The sequence below is a fragment of the Telmatherina bonti genome (genome assembly GCF_933228915.1).
Source record: "Telmatherina bonti genome assembly, chromosome: 17".
Taxonomy (NCBI): Eukaryota; Metazoa; Chordata; class Actinopteri; order Atheriniformes; family Telmatherinidae; genus Telmatherina; species Telmatherina bonti.
Window position 1 is genome coordinate 10,292,659 of NC_136615.1, and position 24,402 is coordinate 10,317,060.

The 24,402-nt window shown below is 38.9% G+C and overlaps 3 protein-coding genes across 3 annotated transcripts; 2 read left to right on the forward strand and 1 right to left on the reverse strand.

Moving 5' to 3' along the window:
* Positions 1-2,529: 2,529 nt before the first annotated feature.
* Positions 2,530-5,273, reverse strand: LOC306768006 (proteinase-activated receptor 3-like). Its single transcript, XM_079256203.1, has 2 exons — positions 5,153-5,273; positions 2,530-4,040 (listed from the first exon to the last, which is right to left on the reverse strand). Exons 1-2 carry the CDS (start codon positions 5,217-5,219, stop codon positions 2,977-2,979), a joined length of 1,131 nt encoding a protein of 376 aa, XP_079112329.1. The 5' UTR covers positions 5,220-5,273; the 3' UTR covers positions 2,530-2,976.
* Positions 5,274-14,876: 9,603 nt separating this feature from the next.
* Positions 14,877-17,443, forward strand: LOC306768071 (proteinase-activated receptor 1-like). Its single transcript, XM_079256284.1, has 2 exons — positions 14,877-15,072; positions 15,710-17,443. The coding sequence occupies exons 1-2, from the start codon at positions 14,997-14,999 to the stop codon at positions 16,966-16,968; spliced, it is 1,335 nt and encodes a 444-aa protein (XP_079112410.1). The 5' UTR covers positions 14,877-14,996; the 3' UTR covers positions 16,969-17,443.
* Positions 17,444-19,702: 2,259 nt separating this feature from the next.
* On the forward strand, positions 19,703-22,919 carry LOC306768595 (proteinase-activated receptor 2-like; the record flags this gene model as incomplete). Its single annotated transcript, XM_079257003.1, has 3 exons — positions 19,703-19,755; positions 20,885-21,006; positions 21,865-22,919. 3 exons carry the CDS (start codon positions 19,703-19,705, stop codon positions 22,917-22,919), a joined length of 1,230 nt encoding a protein of 409 aa, XP_079113129.1.
* Between the last annotated feature and the right edge of the window lie 1,483 nt (positions 22,920-24,402).

A 24,402-nucleotide genomic window follows, 5' to 3' on the forward strand; every position in this document is an offset into this window, starting at 1 on the left:
GGGGGCGTTGACGGGGGTGGGGGGTAGTTGTGGGGCCCTGATCGGGGCCCTCCTATCCCCTGCTCCCCCGGGGGTATCTCACAGGGGACACGTTGGGAAAGAAAGGTGAGGGCGTGCATGAGCCAATGGATGAAGTGGTGAATGAATGTCAGGGTAGAGGGGGGGTGGGGGGATCAGGGTGAAAGAATCTAGGAAAGTGGATGGCCGCTGGGATAGGAGGAAGGGGGGGTGTATGCAGATGGGTGGGGGTGCGTATGTGGGGTTATGTTGGTGGTACAGGGAAGTGATGGGGTGGGTGTACAATGAGGACTGTGAATGTGGATAGAGGGGTGTAGGGAGGTGTGTGTGTGTGTAGAGTGGGGTATGCGTGTATGGAAGAATGGGTGATTATAGAGGGAGCAGGGATGTGTGTGTGAGGGGGTGTGTGTGTATAAAGAACGGGGGTAGGAGAGTGTGAGTTTGAGCGTGTGTAAGAGAATGGGTGTATAGGGTGTGTTTAAGGAGGAAGTGTGGATGCGTGTGGGTGTGGGTGGGTGCATGTGTGCGTGTGTGCGTGTGTGTGTGTGTGTGTGTGTGTGTGTGCACATGTGTGTGCGTGTGTGTGTGTGTGCACATGTGTGTGCGTATGTGTGTGTGTGTGTGTTTGTGTGCGTGGGTGGGTAGAGGGTCTTGGTGCTCGGGGAGCGCTGCTGGTGCACTGGGGTGCGGCCTGGCTGCCGCTCGGTGGCGGTCTGGGGATCCCGGCCCTCCGTTGGTGTGGGCTGGACCCTCTGCCTGCGGGGTGGGGGGTTGCTTCTGGGCTCTTGGGGCCGTGGGGCCCGCGCTCTGTCTGCCCTGGGTGGCCGGTGCCCGGCGGGGCCGGTCCTCGCTGGTCCGGGCCTGCTGGGGCCTGTTCCCCCTGACTGCGGGGGACTCTGGCTGGGACCCCCCTCTGCCTCCTCCTGGGTCGGTGCATGGCTGGCTCCGGGGTGGGGCGGTTGGGGTCTGCGCCTGGGGATGGCTGCCGATGGCCCGGGTCTCGGGGGTACTCCTGGCGTGCCTCTTGCCTTTGTGTGGGAAGGGTCACACTGGCATGATCACCTTTTCCGGAACACGTTCCACTCTGCATGTTCTGCATGTGACACAGTCACTGAGTCGTCTGCAGTTTTATTCACTAACAGCAGCTAGTTTTCTCATTTCTGTTTGTTTCTCATTTATATTTAACTTTTTAGATTCATAGTTTAGTTACTATGATCTAAAGTTGGCTTGTATGTGTATGTATATGTGTTAATACTGGCAAGTGCGTATATGTTTGTACGTATGTATGTGTGTGTATGTGTGTGCATAGAGGTGTGTGTGTATATGTATGTATGTGTATATGTATATGTGTACATATGTATATATATGTGTATATATATATATATATTATGTGTGTATACGTGTGTGTATATGTATGTGTATGTATGCGTGCGTATGTGTGTGTATATGTATGTATGTGTACATATGTATATATATGTGTATATATATATATATTATGTGTGTATACGTGTGTGTATATGTATGTGTATGTATGCGTGTGTATGTGTGTGTATATGTATGTGTGTGCCTGTATGTGTGTATGTATACATCTGTAGGTTATTTTCTTTCTTTTTGTTTTTGGGTTATTTTTTAGTTGTTGTTTTTTTCTCTCCCTTTTCTCTCCCTTTATCTCTTTCCCTTTTCTTATGAGGTGTTTCTTCTCCTTTCTCTTTCTGTCTTTTGTCTGTCCTCTCTGGTCCAGCAGTACAAACTCTACAATTCAAACAACAATACAAAATAAACATAGAAATAAAATAAAAATTCAGAAAGTCAAGGGGATCATTATATCTATAAAGCTTCCCTTGGCAAAGAAAATTTGCTCAGCAGAACACAGCATCCAGACCATCATTCTGCTTGCCTAAATGCTGGACAAGACAAAAAAAGAAAAGAAATAAAAAGCATCATTGCGTATCTGTAGAAATAAAATATTGTATGTAAAAAAAAAAATAACGCAGCGTTGTTTCTTAATTTATGCATGAAAGAGTTTGTATTTCAACTATTTTTTAAAACATTGATCATTATTATCTAATACAAAAAAAGCAAAGAAACATTTTTCTTTTGTGTTTTCCTGGTTTAAGGGAACATCAAGGTGGATGCTGACGACTGTTCATTGTCCATATTAACAAACTTCTCTGCAATGTTGATTTTTTATTTTTTTTTTTTCACCTCAGACGAGATATTTTGTTTAGACGGATGCAGAAACTTATCTGCTTGCGTCAAGGTCGCTATGTCAAGAGTCATTGGCTATTTGTGGCGCATCGTCCTGCCTAATGGTAGTCTTAACAGGAAATTCCACTTCTTTGAAAAAGCAGAGCAAGAAGATTATTATTAAGATAGTACATAACCATCTCTTTAAAAAGCCTTGATTAAAAAAAAACTTCAGACCCAGATGAAGAATATTTATTAACCTGTACATTTGTGTTGTGAAAACTTCATGATGTTGCCTTTCAAAAAGGCCTTGGTTGCAGTAAAAGACATAAAACATCCATATGGACATGATACGGGATGACATGTATATAAGGCTCAGTTTCCTAAAGTCAGTCTGTTGCACGTTATTTCTTTCTTGCATTATAAACAGTTGAATTAAAATTAACATTTTACTTCTGTTGTCCATTACACAAATGAAAATATTAAATCATGAATATAGTGAATCATTTAATAATCATTAAATAAAACAGTCCATTAATATTTCTTAAAAACATTAAAATAAATCTATGTATGCATTTACAAATCGTTTGTCACAAGCAAATACTATATTAACATCATATTCTAGTAACAGTGGTCAAATCCATTACTGGTTTAGAAATGTGTGCAGTTGAGTTACTTTCTCTTTGGATTCCAGCCCCACAGAAGGTTTCATTCATCAACAAGAACAGATACAAGCCTCAGAGTCCATTTCTGCCGCCATGCAGGGCTCTCTCAGATTATGCTCAAGGTTTTGCCTTTGAAAGTCATTAAATGAAGCCCTGAGCCTGCAGACTTGGACATTATTAAAAAGAGGAAGGGATCCAGACAGGCATGGAGACAGCACAAACACACTGCCAAGTTAAAATGTATGTACAACCTTTGTGTCTCTGTCACAAACAGTTGCACATAATGGAGGAAGTGCAGGACTCCTGCTGGGAGGAAGCAGACCAAGAAGAGGGCAAACACCAGCGAACTGGCCTCTATGTACATGGTCCAGTCGAAGTGTGACTGCTTTAGCTCTCTGATGATTTTGACATAGCACACGACAGTGACCACCAGCGGCACCAGAAGACCAAACACCGTCAGGACCAGGTTGTAGTACAGCAGGAAGGTGTGAGAGGCGTCCTTAAGAGGCAGCACATCATGGCAGGAGATGTGGTTCAGCTGTGTTAGCGTAAAAGTCTGCTGAACCAGAAGCTCAGGGATGATGGCGACAAAAAACACCACCCAGACAGCCAGGATGACCCAGGCGGCAACCATCCTCTTGGGAAGGCGTTTGTATGTGAACGGGTGCACCACAGCTAGGTAACGCTTGACACTGATACATGCCAGGGTTACAGCCGAACAGTAGAGGTTGCCATAGAAACAGGCCGTGATCACCCTACAGGTAGCCTCTCCGAGAACCCAGTGGTTTCCATGGAGATGGTAGTGAGCCTTGAAGAAGAGGGAAAAGAGGAGGAAGAGGTCGGAGACAGCCAGGCTGAAGTAGAGGATTGCAGAGGACACCTTTCTAATTTTAGTTGTGAGCAAGACCAGGATGGTGATGTTGGCTGGGATCCCCACAATAATCGTCAACAAGTAAATAATGGGGATGACCCGGGTGCTCAGGGGCCCGCGGAGGTACTCCAGGGTGCTGTTGCTAAGTAACTGCAGAACTGGAGGGGAGTGAGCTGAAATGGGGGCTTGGGTGCCATTTGGGACAGTCTTTGTCTGAATGACTGAGACCCCAATAAATGTTCTGGGCTCAGCGACATCAACCTTGGTGCTGTTGACTGATGTCTTTGTTTTTCTTTTCCCTGCAAAAAGAAAAAAAAACATGCAAATTTACAACATGAAAAAGTTACTCTATCTATCTATCTATCTATCTATCTATCTATCTATCTATCTATCTATCTATCTATCTATCTATCTATCTAGCTACCTATCTATCTATCTATCTATCTATCTATCTATCTATCTATCTATCTATCTATCTATCTATCTATCTATCTATCTATCTATCTATCTATCTATCTATCTATCTAGCTACCTATCTATCTATCTATCTAGCTATCTGTCTGTCAATACACACACACACACACACACACACATCTATGTATATATATATATATATATATATATATATATATATATATATATATATATATATATATATATATATATATATGTATATAATATGTAGTTTGATTTATTTATTTGGACCATGTGGACCAGATAATAAAACAAAAGTGGAAAAAAGATAGAAAGATCATAAAAAATTCATAATTATTTATATTTCCATAATAAATAATTAAAATGTTGACATTTTGAAAAATTATTACAATACATATTATTTGTATTGTGAATATAGAACCTACCTATTATATATATCATATATAATCTCTGGCAATGTCCATTTCTTATGGTATATATGTATATAGTCTAGTATATAGACACAATAATTAATTTATTTTATTATAATTTATAATATAATTACACAAACATAATGCCAATATGCACAACATGCCAAATGAATTTAATAACATGCTCATCTATACAACATAATGTATATTACTGGTACCCCAAGTAGGTGTTAAGCTCTCTCTTTCTGTATCTTGTAAAAACTATGTCTTCGTATTTATTTTTAGATTGAAAAATGCCTGTAAAATTATAACTGAATCATCATGAGTGCCAGTATTAACTTATTTAGTGGTGAACTGTTTCTGCAACGGCTGTAAATCTCTAAAAGTTGTCAATTTAAAAAAAAAAAAAAAAGTAAATCTGTTACAAATCAGCTCAAAAACTATTGACCTTTTCCCACTGAGAGCTGCCACCTCTCAGTTTTTACTCCACAAAATCACCTTTTGTCAGCTTTTAAATGCCTGAAACTGAAAGCATGGGGCAGCATACATTTCCGATAAGCTCTTACCTTTTTTCTGAGCTGTGCTGCTTATAAAGAGGACAAAAAGCAGAAGAAAGACGAGCGGTTTCCTCATCTTGTTGTTGAAGAGAACTCTGTTTAGGCGTCTTTCTCTGTGGCTGTTTTCATCTGTGTGTGTTCAGTTTCTCGTCAGAGGGTGTATTCCAGTCAGAAAGCATGACACCAACAGACTGCAGAGCAGAAATGTGCTTTGCATTTGCTCTGTCTCGACATGCAATGTGAATGCTGGAGGAAATTCCCCACTCATCATCTTTGTCACCTCCTCTTATGATTCAGTGCCTCTTCTGAACAACACCCTTTTATGTTTGTGTAGTTTTAAAGAAGTTTCATGTTTGTCCTTCGACTTTTTCAAACTGCAGCTATTCTGTGACACTTTATAATACGTACATATTCTTAAGCATTTGTTAAGCATTGGTTAATCATTGATAAATAGTGAATTCATCATTTACAAAGCAAATTTCTGACAGTAAAACTCATCTGTATATGGTTTATAAGAACAGTTGTAGATGTTTTACTCATCATTGATAAGATCTTTAGGTAGGAGTTCAAAATTCCAAAATTATTCATTTATAAAGAAGGTTTCTGACATTAATACTCATTAGTAGATACTTCATTAACACATTTATTACTGTTGTACTCTTTATTAATCTACAATATATTTAATGATAGTATTTTCACACTGTATATTATGGATTGAGCATTTCTAAATCTAGTATGACATCATTTACCAACCAGTTATGACTTTTTATGCATGCTGGTACTTTATATAAGAGATAAAATAAAAGGCTAAATGAAGAGAAATTGAATAAATAAGTTTCTGCTTAATGATTCAGCCTACAGAAGTTACTTCTGTAGGCTGAATCGTGCAGCTTTACATTTTATCATATTTTCCCCTCCTGAAATGCAAATGGAAACTGTGACACTTTTGAAGGGGGAACAGGATATGAAGTAAAGCAGAAAAAGGACCCTTTGGGTGACAAAGGAAATGCTTGCGTGACGATGATAAGATATTCTAAATGTGAGCACTTTTTGAGCATTTGAGCAGTGGGCATACTGATGTCTCAGCTGTTTGAATCTTTAAGGAAAATATCACATGTAACCGCAGTAAGACAAAAATGTAAATGTATTTATGAAGAAATATTGGCTTACAGTAAGACCACGTTGGGATATGAAGTACAACACGTCTCAGCGGAGGACAGTTTATTATTTGAGTGCTGACGTCCAGCTGATTACAGATGTGATCTGCCTTTTTTTGTGTGTTAACAGTACAAGCATCTGTTGAACCTTTGAACTAAAAACACAACTAGGCACGTATGACGTACTTCAGCTTTCACTGCATGTGACATCAAACTGAGAAACAACACAGCTTTCGGAAACAAAGAACAAAGAAATGCATCCGCTTCGCACAGCAGTGATTCCTTCAGTCATCAAAAGCAAACAAAGACGTGCTGTTTTCACCCATCCATCCATTTTCTTAACCGCTCGGTCCAATTAAGGGTCGCTGGGAGCTGGAGCCTATCCCAGCAATCACTGGGTGAGAGGCAGGATCACCTGGGCAGGTTGCCAATCCATGGCAGGGCGCTGTTTCACATTCACTGAAAATATATAAAAAAAAACAAAGTGATTTTTTTCTGTTAGTTTTCATACAATCATCTGAAGTTTGTCTCCTGTAACATGAGACCGATATCTGACTGACAGATAAAAACACACAAACGCTGCATTCATCAACAAGGAAACAGAGAAATCCGGCGTCTAATTCTGGCATGCAGGAACAGCACACCTCCTTCCTTTTAGTCAGTAACACATTGCATCACACATCTGTTTTCTGCATCATTTCAGCCACAGACCTGAACTTTGTTTCTACTTGTCCATCTTTCTATAGAACTAACAAAGTAGACCTGCGTGAGAAAAACCCACACTGGATGCAGCTTTATTGTCTTTTTGCAATGTTTCCAATAAACATGAGATCCCCAAATTTGAGGACAAGTGTCAAACTTTGCCAAAATGGCCACTTTTTTGCATAATTTTTCTTTTCTTTTTTTCTTTTCTTCTTTCTTTTTTCTCTTTTTCCCTTTTCTTTCTTCTATTTCTTCCTTTTTTTGTTAAATATTAATGGGAGACAAAGAAAACAAGCTGCTGTTAGTGAATAATCCTGCACACAACTAAACTTTTGCATATTTTTTGAATAACTATATGTACTAAAACCTCTCTAATTGTGCTTTACTCTACCAGAAGTGGTCTTTGCAGAGATAACATTGCCATATTGTGCAGTGATTTGATCATTTTATCCATAGTGTTATTGTTTTTAAACAAGCCTGATTTATGTGCCATCAACTTCATTTATACAAGATGTAATTTAGAAGACAACTCAAAGTACTTTCCATAAAACATTATAAGCATTACAGCAAAGTTCATCAGTGGATATGGAGGTCTCCAATCCGGAACACATGCAGGCTTTCTGAACAAAACACATTAACATACAAGCAGAAAACTTCTTAAATGGATAAAATCACTTCATGTTTTAACAAGAGCTGCACATAAGTGCTTTTTCTGTGAGAATAAATCTGAACTGACCAGAAAATGGCTTCTTAATTAGCAGCTTCTCTGCATTTCCGGCCGGGTCTGACATCAAGCAGGAAGGAGGAGGAGGAGGAGGAGGAGGCTTCATAAAAGTGTTTACAGAAAAGGTATCAACTCATGTGACACTATCTGGTGACCAATATTTACAGCATACTTGGCGCACTTTTACATTTCAGGTGATAAAAAAAAAAAAACGTAACAGAAAATAAAGCCTAAACATTTCAAAACGCAATGAATGTGACATTTAAACGTCTCTAAAAACTCTGGATTTCTATGACTAAATGATATGTTTATATAATATACATCACCTGGCTACAGGAAGAGAACTTCTGTCGCTCTAACCTGAAGGGTTTTTGTTAAATTTGCACGTTGAGGAGAACATTTCCCCACAAGAGGGAGACATTCTTCATTTATAGCTTTAAACATGATTTTTATACGTTTAGTGATTTAATCTTTTCCATCATTTTATCTAACATACTCGTGTTAATCAGAGCTCACTATGATATACTTCTTAATGCTAGACTAGTTGGGAAGGCATGTAAAGAAGATTGCACAATCTTTCAAGTTGTTCAGGGCAATTACTGGTAATTGCTGTTACACATTGCACATGGTTTGGATAGTTTTCTGTGTTTTTCCTCTTCACAGCTGTCGCTTATGGTTATATGAGCAGTCCGCGCTGTAATAAATCTGGGAAAGTTTTCTCTGATGTTGCAATAATCTACAAGTTACTTTTTTTCCTCACAAATTTACAGGAAAATTTTGAGAAAAATGTGGAAAATAAAAGTTAAACAATGAGCGAGGTGTCATTCCGAATGTAAATGTTTTCCTAGCAGCTTTACTCATGTGGTTGGCTTTTGCTGACTTTATCCCGTGTGTTTCCAGATGTTAGATGCAGATGTTTTCACTCTGCGTTGACATGTTAAAACTAATTTAGGACATGTGTGGCTATAAAGCCGCTGGCAACAAAAGTGGAACATTTTGCAAGCTTTTTCTCAGGAACTTGGGGAAAACAATACACAATGAAAAACTTAACGACACATTTCTTTTTAGAAGTTGTGAAATGACTCGTAAAACCAGCAATAAATGTTAAAATATCTGTTTGCCCTGCTTAAGAAAAAGGCCAATTTCTGAACTACGTAGGGCTTAAAAAGCAAACAATGTTTTCATAAATAAATCTTTAACTTCTCAAGTTAGAAGCTACTTTTATGCTTGAATGGTTCATGAGTCTGTGTTTACTGGTTTAAGCACTGGAGCTGGTCAGGAACAGAAACTTAGCTGGAATATGGTGAAGCAGCCAATGTCCAAAGAAAATCTCTGAGAGACTTTCAGAGTTCATTTTAAAGGGTTACAATAAGTCTGGCAGCTTGGAAGTTAAAATTAAATATATTTGCACTGTTCAGCTCTCACATGCAGAGTGGTCTCTGAACAGAAGCAATGAACTCAGAACAGGAGGGACTGCTTTCAAAATTAGGCAAGAAGCAGCAGAAATCGAGAAAACAGCTTTTAAAATACACTTTATTGCTTTGACAGAGAAAAACAGAACATAAAGTCACAAATAGATATCCAACTCTATACTCCATGACACAATATTCACATTTAAGAGCGAAAATCAGCACTAAAACATACAGGATAATCAATAAATAATTACTTCCTGCATTCATATTTTCTTATTCAAAATGTTTTCCTTGTTTATTTGTCAGGGACAGAATACGTTTTTTTAAAGAGCACTTACTAATTATTCCAGATTTAGCCAAAGGGTTGGTTTTCATACATTGTCCTAGACCAGATCTTACAAATGCTCCCTGGAATAAAAAAAAAAAAAAAGAAAGAAAACAAACATTAATCTATCTAAAAAATATTAATCAATGAGGTTAAACTGATCAACAAGTAATGAAGCAGAACGATAACAGTTGTCAATAATATTGTTAAAATTTAAAGACCAGAGAGAGACACTGAATCACAGAGCCTTCAAATGTTTTCATTTCTGCACCATTTTACTCTGTTCATCGTTTACATATTTATAGATATAATAAATTAACTGGAAGTGGTTCTCGCTGAATACATCCGTAAATAAAACAGATGTGACTATGATTCTGCAGAACAGGAATCAGGCTGTTCTTGTCTCTGCTTTCCTGTTTGCAAAATTTAAAAAGGAAATTTGCATAACTTCTGCATCTACAAAGAATTACTGAAGTATTTCTAGTCATAGTATCTAAGAATTTTATAACATTCAGTGTGTATGTATAATATATCCCTTCTCAACTATACTTTGAGTTTGACTCTCTTAACCATTTCATGCATGCATTAATAAAAAAAAAAGAAAGAAAAACATAAATACAGTATTTTAACTTTACAGACAAATGCAATTATACTTTTATGTTTATTAGTGATATTTTAAATTTATTAGGTTTATTGGTTTATTTTAATGTTTTCTATTCAATATTAATAAAATTATATATAATTATAATTATCTACATATTTGATTAAATATAGCTATATAATTTCTTGACAAACTTGCGTATTTACAATATATTTATGTGCCATTATATTTATTATTCAGTGAGTCGTAATGTATTGGATGACTCACCAACATCCACTGAAGTGATTCATTTACAAACATACCGTCCTCATGAATATGTAGGCAAAAAGCTTGTAACGAGGTGTCCACTAATGTGGCCACTATGCATAAAAGGGTTAATTTAACCTTTTAGAAGAATAGAAAGGAATTATTGGAAAACAGTGAGAGTATAACAACACACTGAACTCTGGGAAACATGAACTAATTCCTTTATGTTTCCTTAGATCTGTCCAGAATTACAGTTGGTCAGAAATGTGAGACGGACATTTTCTTCTACAGAAGGCATGAAACCAGCAGTACAAACTGGCCCTGGAGCCGTGCCAGTGGCGTGACTCTGGACCTAATCTCCCACAGTCTGCATCCTGCCTCCTCCTCAAAGCAGGAATGAACTGGTGTTGGTTCAGGAACTCCCAGTCCCAGCAGGCTGCAGGAGCAACACTGCCTCCACTTTGACTGTGTATTTCATGTCCAGCTGCCATTTTTCTCACAGGTTTAGACGAACTACAAGGTATATTTTTATATCTGTAATGGAGCATCACCCGTATTGGAAACTTTTTAATATTTTGATCTACAGGAAATGATTTCCCCAATCCAGTCCCCTCCTCCAGTTCTTTCACATAATAACAACTTCCTGGACTTTTATGTGCTCCACATATTCTGTAAACATTCTGTCAATGTTCAGTGTTTTTTCAGCAAGGAAAATATTTCCTGACAAATGCCAAACAGCAGGCTGGCAAAGGAAGGAACCAGTAGACAAGCATTCAGGAACTACGAAATAAAAACTAATACTGAGAGAATATTTCTTTTTTCAAGGCTTGTTTCCAGAGATTCAGTCAAACGTAACATCATTTTAACCCATAAAGACCCAAACCATGAACAAACGGTCAAATAAGTCCAACTGGTTTTGTTATGAGGTTTTATTTTTCCTTCATACAAAATGTAAAATAAAAAAAAGAAGAGATTTTTTTGGGGAGGATATTTACCATTTATTACCATGTGATATGTAAAACATTTTAACAATGTAATCTTCTGCTTTCAGAGGACAAAATCAGATTGTGTTCCACAATATCCTGAGCAAAGTTTGTACCATAAAGTGATGCAAAATGTCTCAGAAACTGTATGTATCATAAATGTCATGCTGGGTTCTTATCGGTTAAGATGAATTTCATATAGATTTTAGGTCTTTATAATCCCTGTTCACACTAAGTGCTGGTATACATCCTGATTTAATGACAAGGGGATGTTTCTAAATACTAACGTGTTCACGCTCAGAATGCATTGCAGATGCATTCAGATCCCATCACACGGGCCACGTTCAGGCATCGTCCTCAAAACATGCAAACCGTTCTGACACTCACTGACAGATGAAGCAATAAGGAGGTTTTATGAGGCCTAATTTTCTTTAAATGACCAGAGGTAAGCCTGGCAGCTTTCTGCTTGTCGGAAATAAGACTTTATTCTAACCTGTTGAGATCACAGTGGACACACATGAGCTGTGGGTGTTTGTTTATGTGTTGGTGCAGGGAGAAAGAGACTTCTAACAGGTATAGTGTGGAAGAATGACTGACATCTGGTGGGAAACATGCACATAGAAATTATTCCAAATGCCAAACAGGGTTGTGAATAGACGGTGGCTGTCAGTGGCCAAAATTCTTCCAGACATAAACAGGTTTTCATCCAGTGGTGTTGAGCAGGGCAATAACTGCACTGTAGGTAATTATGTACTGTCTTCTTATATGTACTTTTATGGCATTACTAATTCCAAAAGTTGCTGTCGCACCTATCACACAAAACTGCTTCTGCAGCTTGAAAGACACACTACTGAACTTTTGCCATTTTCCCCAACATGCTATTATATAATAAATCACATATCATATATCATCATATTGACAGCTAATTCAGCATCCATCGTGGATTCTCTCCAGCCAGCGGAAGATGATCTTCCAATGATTCTGTTTTGTCCCTTTCTCTCTCTTTTCTTTTTTCTTTGGCTGAATCTGCAACATTTCATGTTTAAAACAGCCAGTGTATTTTCTAGCGTGAAGTGAAACTCTGCTGAAATGTCACGCGGCAACCCGGAGGTGTGATTTTTCAGCCTCGGGATGCTGCTGGACAACAGCGGCTCCAGAAATTCACATGTGTCATCAAACAAGTCCAGAAAACAGAGTTTTCCAGACGTTCACCCACACACAAGTGCTCTAATGATGATGGATCTATATATATCAGCTTCATCTTATGTCAGAGGAGTCATCAGTGGTCGTCTTAGATTTCACTTGTACACAACCTGTCTGACTGCAGTTTGACGAAGTCCAAACTCCACCGGGAAATTCTCTTATCTATTTAAACCCTGATGAGCATCAGTGGTCTTGTTAGTTTCATGATACATGCCATAAACATGGTTACATTGTTTATTTACGACGGCTAGTCCACCAAAAACCCCCTGGCTTTAATTTCACTCTCAAATAAACGGCCGACCGAAAAGTTGGCAAAGTCAAAGATGTTTTTCTCCTAATGAATTAATCATCTTTATATCTGCTGTTTTATCAGGTTTTAGAGGTTATTCGAGTATAATTGTGTGAGAGTAAGCAAAGGAGGAGAATCAATAAGAAACAGATCTCTGTGACAAATGTTTTTGTGAGGAAATGGGTTTAGGCTGGCTGTCTGCGAGATCAGATACCGAGTCCGAGGGGATATGAGGCCCAGTATGAATGAGTCAGACTGCTCCCACCCCCTTCCGCCCCCATTAGGTCAGACATTGTCTTTTCCTCTCACACAGAAAAAATAATGAGCACATTCCTATTATTCTCACTCTCTACGTCCTACATTTTGTATTCTTCATGTCATCTAACCAACAATTCAGACACTTGGGAGTAAAAGTTCTACTTTGAACAAAGCCAGCAGGGGTTGTTATCAGCTGCAAACAGAGGCGATTTCAATCTGGGAAGTTTGTTTATACAAGCAGTAAACAAACAATTTAAGAACATGTACAGAAATGGAAAAAACCGTCTGGACTTCCAGCTGCTGCTGTGAACTCAGTGTGTTATAGCATGCGTTCATAGCAGAGAAGCTATGTGGACTTTCTCTTTGATAAAAGTCCAATGAGAGGTGAAATAAAAGTTTTTAACTCTGTCTTTAACTCTGATCAGAGAGAAACAGTCATTAGAAAGAACACAGCGGTCTACAGGGAGTAATCTTCAAGTGAAAACGGCAGGCTGTGTTTTTTATGACACATTATAAACACAGCAGAAGACGGATATGTAGCTCAGCTCTATCTGGCCTTCGTCCTCAAGCATCATCACCACTGCAAGCTGAGCCATCTCAAGGACCTGATCCAGACAGCGTGGAGCCAGACGTTGTCGTCGTTTGTATTCTTTAAGCAGATATGACGAGTGCATGAAGTCAAAATAACAGAGTAATTATCAAAAACCTAAATTCCACCAAACTGCAGCACATGCTTATTTTACATCGCCTGTCAGTTTTACTGAAACTGAGAGATTCGTACAGAAAGATCCACAAAATGTGACTTTCATCAAACGAAAAGCTTGACGGAGAATCTCACTAACCATCGTGTTTGATGTTTTTATCTGACTTGAGCAAACAGAAGAGGAACTGAAGTAATGCCATGAGCTGCATCAGATAAATAAAGCTGTGTAACCCTCATACACACATGTACAAAGACACTTTTATATTCCCTGATAAAGTCTTCATGGAAGTAAACACAAAAACTCCCCTCTGGCCCTTGAGGACCAGGATCACCAGTCCTGGTCCTCGAGGATCGGTGTCCTGCAGGTTTTCCAAGTGACCCTGCAGGAAAATTCCTGTCTCAGACTCAGACAAACTCTGCTCATGTCTGCTAAATATTGGTTTGAATCAGGTGTGTTGCAGCTGGGACACTCGGAAAACCGGCTGGACACCGGTCCTCGAGGACCAGGATTGGTGATCCCTGGGACTGTTCATGTATTTTGTTTAGAAAAACACCAGACAAGGTGACTGGGTGAAGTTAAACAGGTACTAATGTTGCAAACAGTTTAGTTTAGTTTAAGGCAAGTTTTATTGAATGTTTGTACTGAGGTGATTAAACTTATTTAATAATCCTAAGTAAACAGTTTAGGTAGCTGTTTTCATGGCCATTTGTAACTTAATGATCAGTTTATAATTTCCCAAAATCTGTTTGTTTGTTTAAATGTCTTATTTATACTGCCACCCCTCTCCTGGCCAGGGCCCCCTATCCGGCCCCCATCAAAGAAATTCCTAGACTTGCCCCTGGAATAAACAAACCTACTTTTTTGCTTTTTAAAGTTTCACACGCCGTTATTTGTTTTATGACTCCACTCTGAACGAATTAAAACACAGATTTTGGGTTTTTTTTTTTTTAGACTAATCTGATGTTTTTGAGATGCTCTCATCAGATCCTGCTGCTCTGTGACGGGAATGGTGACCTCAGAGGAGAGGAATGTTGTCTCCTCGCGCAGCCTGCATGTGATTGGTGGAGGAGGCAGTTTGGATCCGCAGGACTTTGGGGCGGAAACCGCAGCACGCGCATTCAGAGTCTGGCTGAAGATCAGGAAGCGTCGGGAAAAGAAACGGCGAGCATCTGGATTCATCACTTTTATTACATCCTTATTTATAATTATTGCAGTTTTTGTTGCGGTGAAACAATTTCCCACCGACAGAATGTTTCCAAAGTGCGCGACGTGCGCGCTGCTGGTCCTGGTGTACCAGTGCGTTGCGTCTTCTCCTGACAGATCCGGTAAGAAAACTCTCAATGAGTCCTGCAAATTATAAACCGAACTGTAATGCAGTTTCTTGTTAGGAATGTAACTTTTATGACTCTTCTTTACGTAGAAATTGTGTTAATTCAATTGTTCCGTGAGGTTTCAATCAATCAATCAATCAATCAATAAATCAATCAAAGATACTTTATTTATCCCCGAGGGGAAATTCAAGCCTCAAACATTCAGTTTATTTAATGTTTTGAGGTTTCTCTTTGGTTTTTGGACAAATCACATAATTTATAGGCCTTAGTAATGAAGACGTGATGAGATGTTTTCCACCACTTTTTAACCCCTCATTTGTTATTTGTCTTTGAATTGTCATTAAAAGCCCATTTAAATAAAATGATGATATTAAATGATAAAGATTCTCATATTAAAGAAGCTGGAAAAGGAGAATTCTTCTTGCTTGACAAATGAAACATAAAAGTAATCGGTCATGTTAAATCTAATGGAAGTGACTTGGAAGAGAAAGAAGTCATTTTAAAAAAGTGTGAATCTGAAATTAGCTGCCAGATGATTGTGTTTATTTGGTGGACCAATTCAGTATGGTAATGTTATATCTATCTCTGCTTCATCTTGGCTCATTCTAACACATTCATTTTCTCTTTACAGACTTTTTGGGACGGACGTTTGTTCTTTATAAACCTTCATCCACAGATGAACCATTAGACCTGGATTCAATTTTAGATTATGAAAATGACAAATTCAACGTTTCTACAAGAAATCAGACAAGAAATCAGACAGAAAATATGAAACCGTCCCCACAGAGGACCACAGAAGAGGCTTTACTGTTTCTAACGGGCCCCGTCTCCACCATCCTCATACCTTCCTTCTACACTCTGGTGTGCTGCATCAGTATCCCAATCAACATCGGTGCAGTACTGGCCTTCGCTCGTGGGATCCGGCCCAAGAAACCAGCAGCCATCTACATGCTGAACTTGGCCTTCACAGATCTGCTCTTCGCTGCGTTGCTTCCCTTTAAGATCGCCTACCATTTTGAAGGCAACGACTGGAAATTCGGCCCGCTCATGTGCCGTGTCGTCACAGCCGCCTTCTACTGGAACATGTATTGCTCTGTTCTCCTCATTGCTTGCATCAGCATGGATCGGCTTCTTGCTGTAGTTTACCCCATCAAATCGCTAGCTTGGAGAACGCCGCGAAACACAGTCATAGCCTGCGTAACCATGTGGATACTCTCCTGTGCTGGCTCATTGCCTCTTGTCATCGCCAACCAGACTCATCACATTGATCAGCTGAACATCACCACCTGCCACGATGTCCAGGAGTCGAGTGATGTGATGTGGATTAAGAACTACTTCATCACCCTTTCCTGCGTTGTCTTCTTCCTTCCTCTGGTCATCACAGTGGCGTCTTATATTCAAATTATCTGGGCGCTGAGGAGAGTGTCACATGCAGTTCCAAGAAGCTCACGCAGACGAACGAGAGCGGTGATGATGGCTTTGACAGTGCTGGTTATTTTTGTGCTGTGCTTCATGCCAACCAACTGCCTGCTTTTAGCTCACTACCTGCAGTTCAATGAAAGAGACATAGAGAGGCGGGAGAACCCTGATGGATCCTACGGACTTTATCTTGTCTTTTTGTGTTTGGGAAGTCTGAACTGCGTCCTGGATCCCCTGGTCTACTACTTTGGATCATCCCAGTGCCAGAGGCAGCTGTCCCGTGTGCTGAGGTGTCAGAAGATTACCAGTACAGGCAGCATCACTCATTCATCATCTGATTCATGCAGATCCAGCACCAGAAAAATTTTGAAACCCAGACAAACAGAGAGCTCAAACATTGAGAACTCTGACACCAAGATGGACTCTTTCCAAGAAAACCTCAACAGCCAGTACAAGAAGCTACTGGTCTGACTCAGAAGTTACACTGAACAGTATTGATCAGGATGTTTTTAACTGAATCTCACATGAGACTGTAAAGTACAGAAACAGTACACAAACATTGCCGAATGATATACAGCACTTGTAGTTTAGCCTCTGAAAATATTTCTTTTCTCTGATTAGAAATATTGGAAGAAAGCTGACCCGTTGGTACCAACAGAAAGAGATATAATTTTTGGTTTCATAATGAAGAATGTGAAATGACAGACGTGACTTTTGAGTGAAGTAAAGCCAAAGAAGGGAAGGAAGTTAAGATAAGATACACTTCTGTTACTGCACTGTTCATGTAATGTTTCCACGTAACAGCTTCTGCATTCATTCTGTAGAGATGCTGTTACATTTAATGGAAGGATCGTTGTATTTTTGTTCATTTTTGCAGGCAAACTTGTTCCCTGAAATTTCAGTGTCACCTGCATTAAAGTTTTTTCTTACTTTTTTCTAATGTAAACCACTTCTAATTTTTTATATATATTGTATATAAATAAAGATGTGAGACTTTTAATAATCTTGTCATAATTATTTTAAGTCATTTCATTTTCTAAACCGCTTAATCCAATTCAGGGTCGCGGGGAAGCTGGAGCCTATCCCAGCTGGCTTTGGGCGACAGGCAGGGTACACCCTGGACAGCTCACTAGTCCATCGCAGGGCCACACAGAGAGACGAACAACCATTCACGCTCACACTCACTCCTATGGGCAATTTAGAGTAACCAATTAATCTAACATGCATGTCTTTGGATGGTGGGAGGAAGCCGGAGTACGGAGTACAAAATGGAGTGCCACCGTGCAGCCGTATTTTTTTTTATTTTTATATTTTATTTTATTTTAAGTCTAAACAACAAATTTCCCTTTGAGACAACAATCATTTTCCCTCATGGATTACTTATGAGTCATACTGCCCCCTGTTGGTAGGACATGAGAATTACAGTGTGACAACTGAGGTTGATTACTTTTGACTGGTTAAGATCCTAAGAAAATGGTTTTTTGTTTTTTTTTAAAGAGCAAAACGTTCCTCCTACAGCTAAATTATTCATCCATCTATTTTCTTAACCGCTTAGTACAATTTAGGGTCACAGCTGGAGCCTATCCCAGCAGTCAGTGGGCGAGAGGCAGGAGATTATTACATAATGAAATGTATGTTTAGAGATCCATCTTTTCAGACATCCATCTATCTTCTACCACTTATTCAAGGTCAGGTCACAGGGAAGAAGTTCTGTTCCGGAGGAATTCTAAGTTGTTTCCAGGCCAGCTGAGAAACATAATCACGCGTACGCCCATCTTTTTCCCAGTGGGATATGCACTGCGAGCCCCTCATCAAGAAGTTGTCCAGAAGGAATTTTACCCACCTGATCAGAGAATTATGTCTTCATGACAAAAGAAAAAGTAGACAAATGTAAAAATAAATAAATACATAAATGAAACTAGTTGGGAAAGCTTTTTAAACCACTTCTTACCTCTAGTTAATATAATAAAAAGGTTAATTTCTTTCATTATAATTTTCTTATATCAATCACTTTTAAAAAAAAAAAGTGAAAATAATGGCAAATATTTTTATTTGTTAATTAGTAGTACTGTAAAACATAATCCTAAAAAAAAATCTGTTTAGAGAAGATGATCCTAAACGGCTAAATGTGCATTTGTATGTAAAATCACCAGATAAATTTATTATAATGTTATGTACATAGTATAATTTTTTATTTTTAATGTCATCTAATATGTTTTATTGATTATTTAAGATGTATGGAAAATCTGTTGAAGAAAACATCCAAATAAAAGTGCAAACGTCTAAAAAAATGAGAGAACAGCATCCGCCTGTTGTTATGATTCACCAGCAGGTGGCGCTAAATCACAGTTAATAAAGTGTAACCGGAAGCGTTCATCGTATACAAACCATCATTAGAAATGTTGAGAAACATTCTCCGCAGATTATTTCCTGCAAAAAGCATTATTTTATTCCGAACAATCTTGCAAAACAAGATGTTGTTGGCAAAAGTTTTCTCTGATCTGATTTCTGCTACATGTATAGAAATAATCACTCAAAAGTCCAACGATGTTCAGATAAATATAGGACACAAAATCTCTCGCTGTGTCCTATTTATTGAGCAACATCTGACAAGCCTGCTAAGTACCAAAAGACCAAAATAGATCTGGTTTCATGACACCCAAACAGCTGGCTTTGACTCGTAGTGAAAGCCTTTAACGCATTAAACAACAGATAAAAGTAAAAATGTCAGTAAAATAGATGTAAGAACAGTTTCCTCACTTGTGTTCATACGTGCTTTATTCTTTGTAATTTTAGTAAACTAAATAATAGTTACATTGCGTGTAAAATTGGATAAATATATTTTATTAAAATAAAGCATTAGAAAAGCAATGACATCATTAGATTGTTGTGAATAGAAACATAATTATAAATAAATAAATTTTAGTTGATTCCTATTGTCAAACACTTCAGTGACTGCAGCAACATGTTTTTACACGTTTGTTCCTAAAGAACACCTTGCCACATTACTTCACCTGAAGCACTGTGTTGGGTGTGTTCTTCCCGGCTGCGGTCAGGTCACCTGACCTGGCAACCCGTGACATCATGCAGGTAAGAAAAGCAGCGCTTTGTAGGTGGGAGTTCAGAGCGCGCGCAGCCGAACCGCCCTGCTGACAGAGAACCTCTGTCTTTTATCTCATCGTGCAGTCATGGTTTTAAGGTCGCGATGGCTTCAGCTGGTCCTGGGTTTGTGTTTTACACAGATGTGTCTGGCGCAAGGTAATGTTTCCTTCTTTTCCTGAATAACCAGTAGTGGGTTTAATGGGCAGGGCGGATATCGCCGAGGGGCGGCATGGTGTGAAGCTCAGGAGAGCAAAAAGAATATGTTTAATTTCAGCCCATTTCTATGTCAAATTCTGGGGATATGCGCCCCTTTTTCTGTGGTGGGACATATTTTACCAGCTGCTGAGAAAGTTGTTTCACTGTAAGCAGCAGCTGGAAAAGAGAGATGGAGGGGTGGTGGTGTTTGGGGGTGGGGGTCTCAGACCACAATGCAGTTCATATCTACACACAAAATGCTGCCTAATAAATAGTATCTTCATTAAGTTTGGTTTTATACAGCTATCATTGGGCTACTTCTACTTTTCTAATTTCATGTTGCAACATGTAAAATATAGACTGCATCATTATTGCAGAAGAAGACGCTCGAGTATTACGTCAGAGCCACCAGGTTGTTGGTTGAGTGAAATACTGAATAAAGGATGAAAAATAAAAAGTACACAAGAAGAAGAAGTCACAATGAGCCCAGTTCAGGAAGAGAAGTAAACATGAAGGTGTTTGCTATGCTGAGTATAACACATGCAGTGAAACAGCTGCAAGCTGATGTGAATTCATGTGATTATCAGCTAATAATAGCTAAAAGTATATTAGCTCTGTTGTCACAACTTTTTGTTCAAATTAACTTAATTATTAAGCCCTGATGAAGGCAGCATGTGGCCAAAATGTTTTATTAGTTCCACTAAGAACTATTGTTTACATGAAAACATTTAATGATATAAAAGAGTATCTTGATGTATTTGCTAATATCCAATGTACATTCACATTTTTGTAAGCTATACTCAACTTTATTTACAAAGCCCTTCAAAACAACCATCATGGAAATAAAGTTTTCTACATAATCCGCTAAAGCAACAATGAAATAAAAGTACTAAAACTGTAACATAGTGTTTTTAAATAATTTGGGGGTTTTGTAGTTTTTATAGGCAAATCGTGTTGTGCATTCTGAAAGTAAATAAAATGTGTTTACTTTAACTGTGTAGCTGATGCATGCATGTTCAGGGTATCAGACCTACATATTGCATTGTGATATTTTGATATAAATTCAGGGGGTACCTGTGAAATATTTCAGAGCACCTTCTGCCACTAGTCAGAATGAGGAGCATTTTACCTCCTCAGCCACACAGGACTCTTCAGAAATAGTCCTGGACTCTCAGGAGGAAGAGCCATCTACCTCTTCCTCATCATCCACGGGTGTGTTTCCACGGTTGACTGTTGACCGTCAATGTCAGCTTTATTTATATAGCACGTTTAAACACCAACGGCCAGACAAAATGCTTTATACGGGGATGTACACAGAAAAATGATCAGCTAAAACTAGGAGATATACTAAAATAACCATGAGATAATGATAAAATGGCACATTAAAAACCACAAAAAAGTGATCTCTGCTCAGCCAAAGGCCAGGATAAACAACTGGGTCCTAAGCCGGGTTTTACAATTAAAATACTATTTGCAGACCGTACAGACGGGGGTAACGTGTTCCACAATGTAGGAGCCACAACTGTAAAAGCTCCATCGCCTCTCGTTTTCATGAGGGTTTGAGGAATGTCCACACAAAGGGGGGTGTTTGTCCAGGGCGTAAAACAATCTAGCATGGCCACTGACTACTATAATAGGCTGGTAATGATGGGCTTTATTTATAGAGCACTTTGTAAGGACACTTGGACCAACAAATACAGATAAACAAGTAATGAATTTAAAATATAAGAACTATCCATGGATTTTCTGAAAGAAAAAAAACATATGTGGGTTATGGGACATGCGCCAGGCTGTGGAAAGACTGTTTGTTTGCATTGTCTTAACATGAATGTTCAGAATGAGTTAGGAACTACAAAGTTCTCATTTAACACTATACCGGGAAGTCAGGCTCATTTTGTCTAGTTGGTCTATTTCTCACATCGATAATGTTAAAAGGAAACCTAGAAAAAAGATGTTTTAAAAGACTAAAAGGAACACACAATTGAGAGCTTGATCATTCAGTTTCAGGTGGTGACGCACACATTTTCTGTTCTTGTGATTTAAATATATTTTCATGTCCTGGCTTCACAGACAGAGGTTTTACAGGTCAAGAGTCCAAAGATGGCGTGTTGGTCACTGGCCAAGCCAAAGAAATCCTGACCAGCCGTCTCACAACCGTCTTCCTCCCAATCATCTACATCATTGTGTTTGTTGTGGGGCTGCCCACCAACGCCTTGGCCATCTGGGTTTTCCTCTTCAGGACCAAGAAGAAGCACCCGTCTTCCATCTACATGGCCAACTTGGCTCTGGCCGATCTGCTCTTTGTCATTTGGGTCCCCTTGAAAATAGCGTATCACTTCAACGGCAACAACTGGATCTATGGGGATGCATTGTGCAAAGTGCTGGTGGGATTTTTCTATGGCAACATGTACTGCTCCATTGCCTTCATCACCTGTATAAGTGTTCAGCGTTACTGGGCTGTGGTTCACCCGCTGTCCTCGCAGCGGAAGGACAACTGTGTAACTGTGTCCATCTCTATCACAGTGTGGCTGGTGGTGTGGCTCATTACCACCCCCCTTTATCTGTATGACCAGGAAGTCAAAGCAATAAACCTCAACATCCTGACCTGCCATGATGTCACTCGGCTCAGTCAGAAAAAGATGGCAGCAGGCTACTTCCTCACCATGGGAACAGTGGGATTCATCATCCCCACCATCGTGTGCATTGTATCTTACATCCTCATGCTCAAAGCGCTCAGAAACAGCATGGCCGATCCCACCATTGCTAAGAAACGCAGAAAGGCTGTGGTCCTGATCATCACTGTCCTGGTTATGTTCTTAGTCTGCTTCACTCCCAGTAACATCATGCTACTGGTGCACTACGCCCTCCTGTTGGGTGAGGCGGATAACAACCTGTATGGGTTTTACATCACCACTCTCTGCTTGGCCAGTCTTAACAGCTGCTTGGACCCTTTTGTGTATTACTTCATCTCTGAAGACTTTAGGGAGCATGTGAAGAACACGTTCCTCTGCAGGAGTGAGAGGACAGTGGAGAGGATGAGGGTCTCCTTCAGCGCTCTGAAATACTCCAAAAAGAGCAGCACGTATACGTCCGACACGGCGAACACGCAGAACAGCAGCTGCTAACGTCTCTCTGCTTCATGAGCTGATTTTTTATTAATGAACTCAGGTGGATTTTCAGGTTTAGCATGAGGTGTGTTTGATGTGAGAAATAGGTAAACATTGACCGCATGGAAACTTTTGAGTTATTTACTGGTGTTTTTTTTGTAAATACATTTTAAAATGTTGTTTTTGAAAGTATAATATTAGGACAAATGCCATTTCATGTTTTTGATGTACTCCATTGTTTAACTGGGATGTGAATGAGTACAACTATCTGGCTTAATTTGTTGTAATCATTTTGGAGTTTGATTTCTTGTGCTAAATGTCAGAAGGCCACTGAAATGTAAATGTGACATAATAAAGTGATTTGTTTTTTTTAACTGGTATAACTATCAGAAAGCTTTTGTACAACTGCTTTATTTATCTCTTTTGGGCCTTAAACTACTTAAAAGCAGTGTGTTCAGTGAAATGGATCCTTAATTAAAAAATTTTGATTTCTGTACAAGATTTATTGAACTATTATTCCAAACACTTATATTATGATGTTTAAAATTTAAATATTAATATTAAACTTAAAACATGACCAGGGTTGCTTCAGGACAAGAGTTTTGTGCTTTAAAGCTCACATACCAACCTAGTTTATAAACTGAGTTTTGTTTTCAAGTCTTTGTCAGCAGTGTTGTGCAATGTGCTGAACCAGCCCTAATTTTTACAATATTTAGCTTCCAAAGAGCCAAGAAATCTTGTAAACTCTTAAAGTGGTCTTTAGTAGTAGTTCTGCATGCTTTAAGGGTCTTTCAGAAATTTAGAGTTAAAAAAGACTCATTCCTTGTAACTCAAGGAATGAGTCAGTGCTCTCTAGATTTTATTGCCCATGTCCTTAGTTGACTCTAAAAATGCTAAAGATTAAGTTTTACAGACAGAAATTTGGATTTTAGCAGAAATAAGGTGATTCATAAAGAGCTGTTGGCTGAAAACTTGGCTCATCTCAGCGTGATGTGCAATGTTGACCCTTAAAGATTTTATGGAAACTGGATGAGAGGAGGGTGGAAGAAGGGTATATATAGACATGGAGAAAATTGTTGGTATCTGTCAATCAATGAAAGAAATACTCAAAATGATCACAGAAATAATTTGAATCTGACAAAAATATTAAATGTTATTAAATTTAACCACTGAAAGTCAGATATTGCTTTTAAACCATGCTTCAACAGAATTATATTATATATATATATATATATATATATATATATATATATATACATACACACACACATACCTCTTGGAACAGGCCTGGACAAAAATGATGGTACCCATAACTTAATATTTTGTTGCACAACCCTTTGAGGCAATCACTGCTATCTAACGATTACAGTAACTGTCTCAGACTTTGGCACCTCTCAGCGGGTATTTTGGCCCACTCTTCATGAGCAAACTGCTCCAGTTGTCTCAGGTTTGAAGGGAGCCTTTTCCAGACGGCATGTTTCAGCTCCTTCCAAAGATGCCC

Coding starts and splice junctions, on each gene's coding strand:
- LOC306768071 (XM_079256284.1), top strand. CDS start 14,997: ATGTTTCCAAAGTGCGCGACGTGCGCGCTGCTGGTCCTGGTGTACCAG. Junction 15,073..15,709: donor GTCTTCTCCTGACAGATCCG/GTAAGAAAACTC, acceptor TTCTCTTTACAG/ACTTTTTGGGACGGACGTTT.
- LOC306768006 (XM_079256203.1), bottom strand. CDS start 5,219: ATGAGGAAACCGCTCGTCTTTCTTCTGCTTTTTGTCCTCTTTATAAGC. Junction 4,041..5,152: donor CAGCACAGCTCAGAAAAAAG/GTAAGAGCTTAT, acceptor TTCTTTTTGCAG/GGAAAAGAAAAACAAAGACA.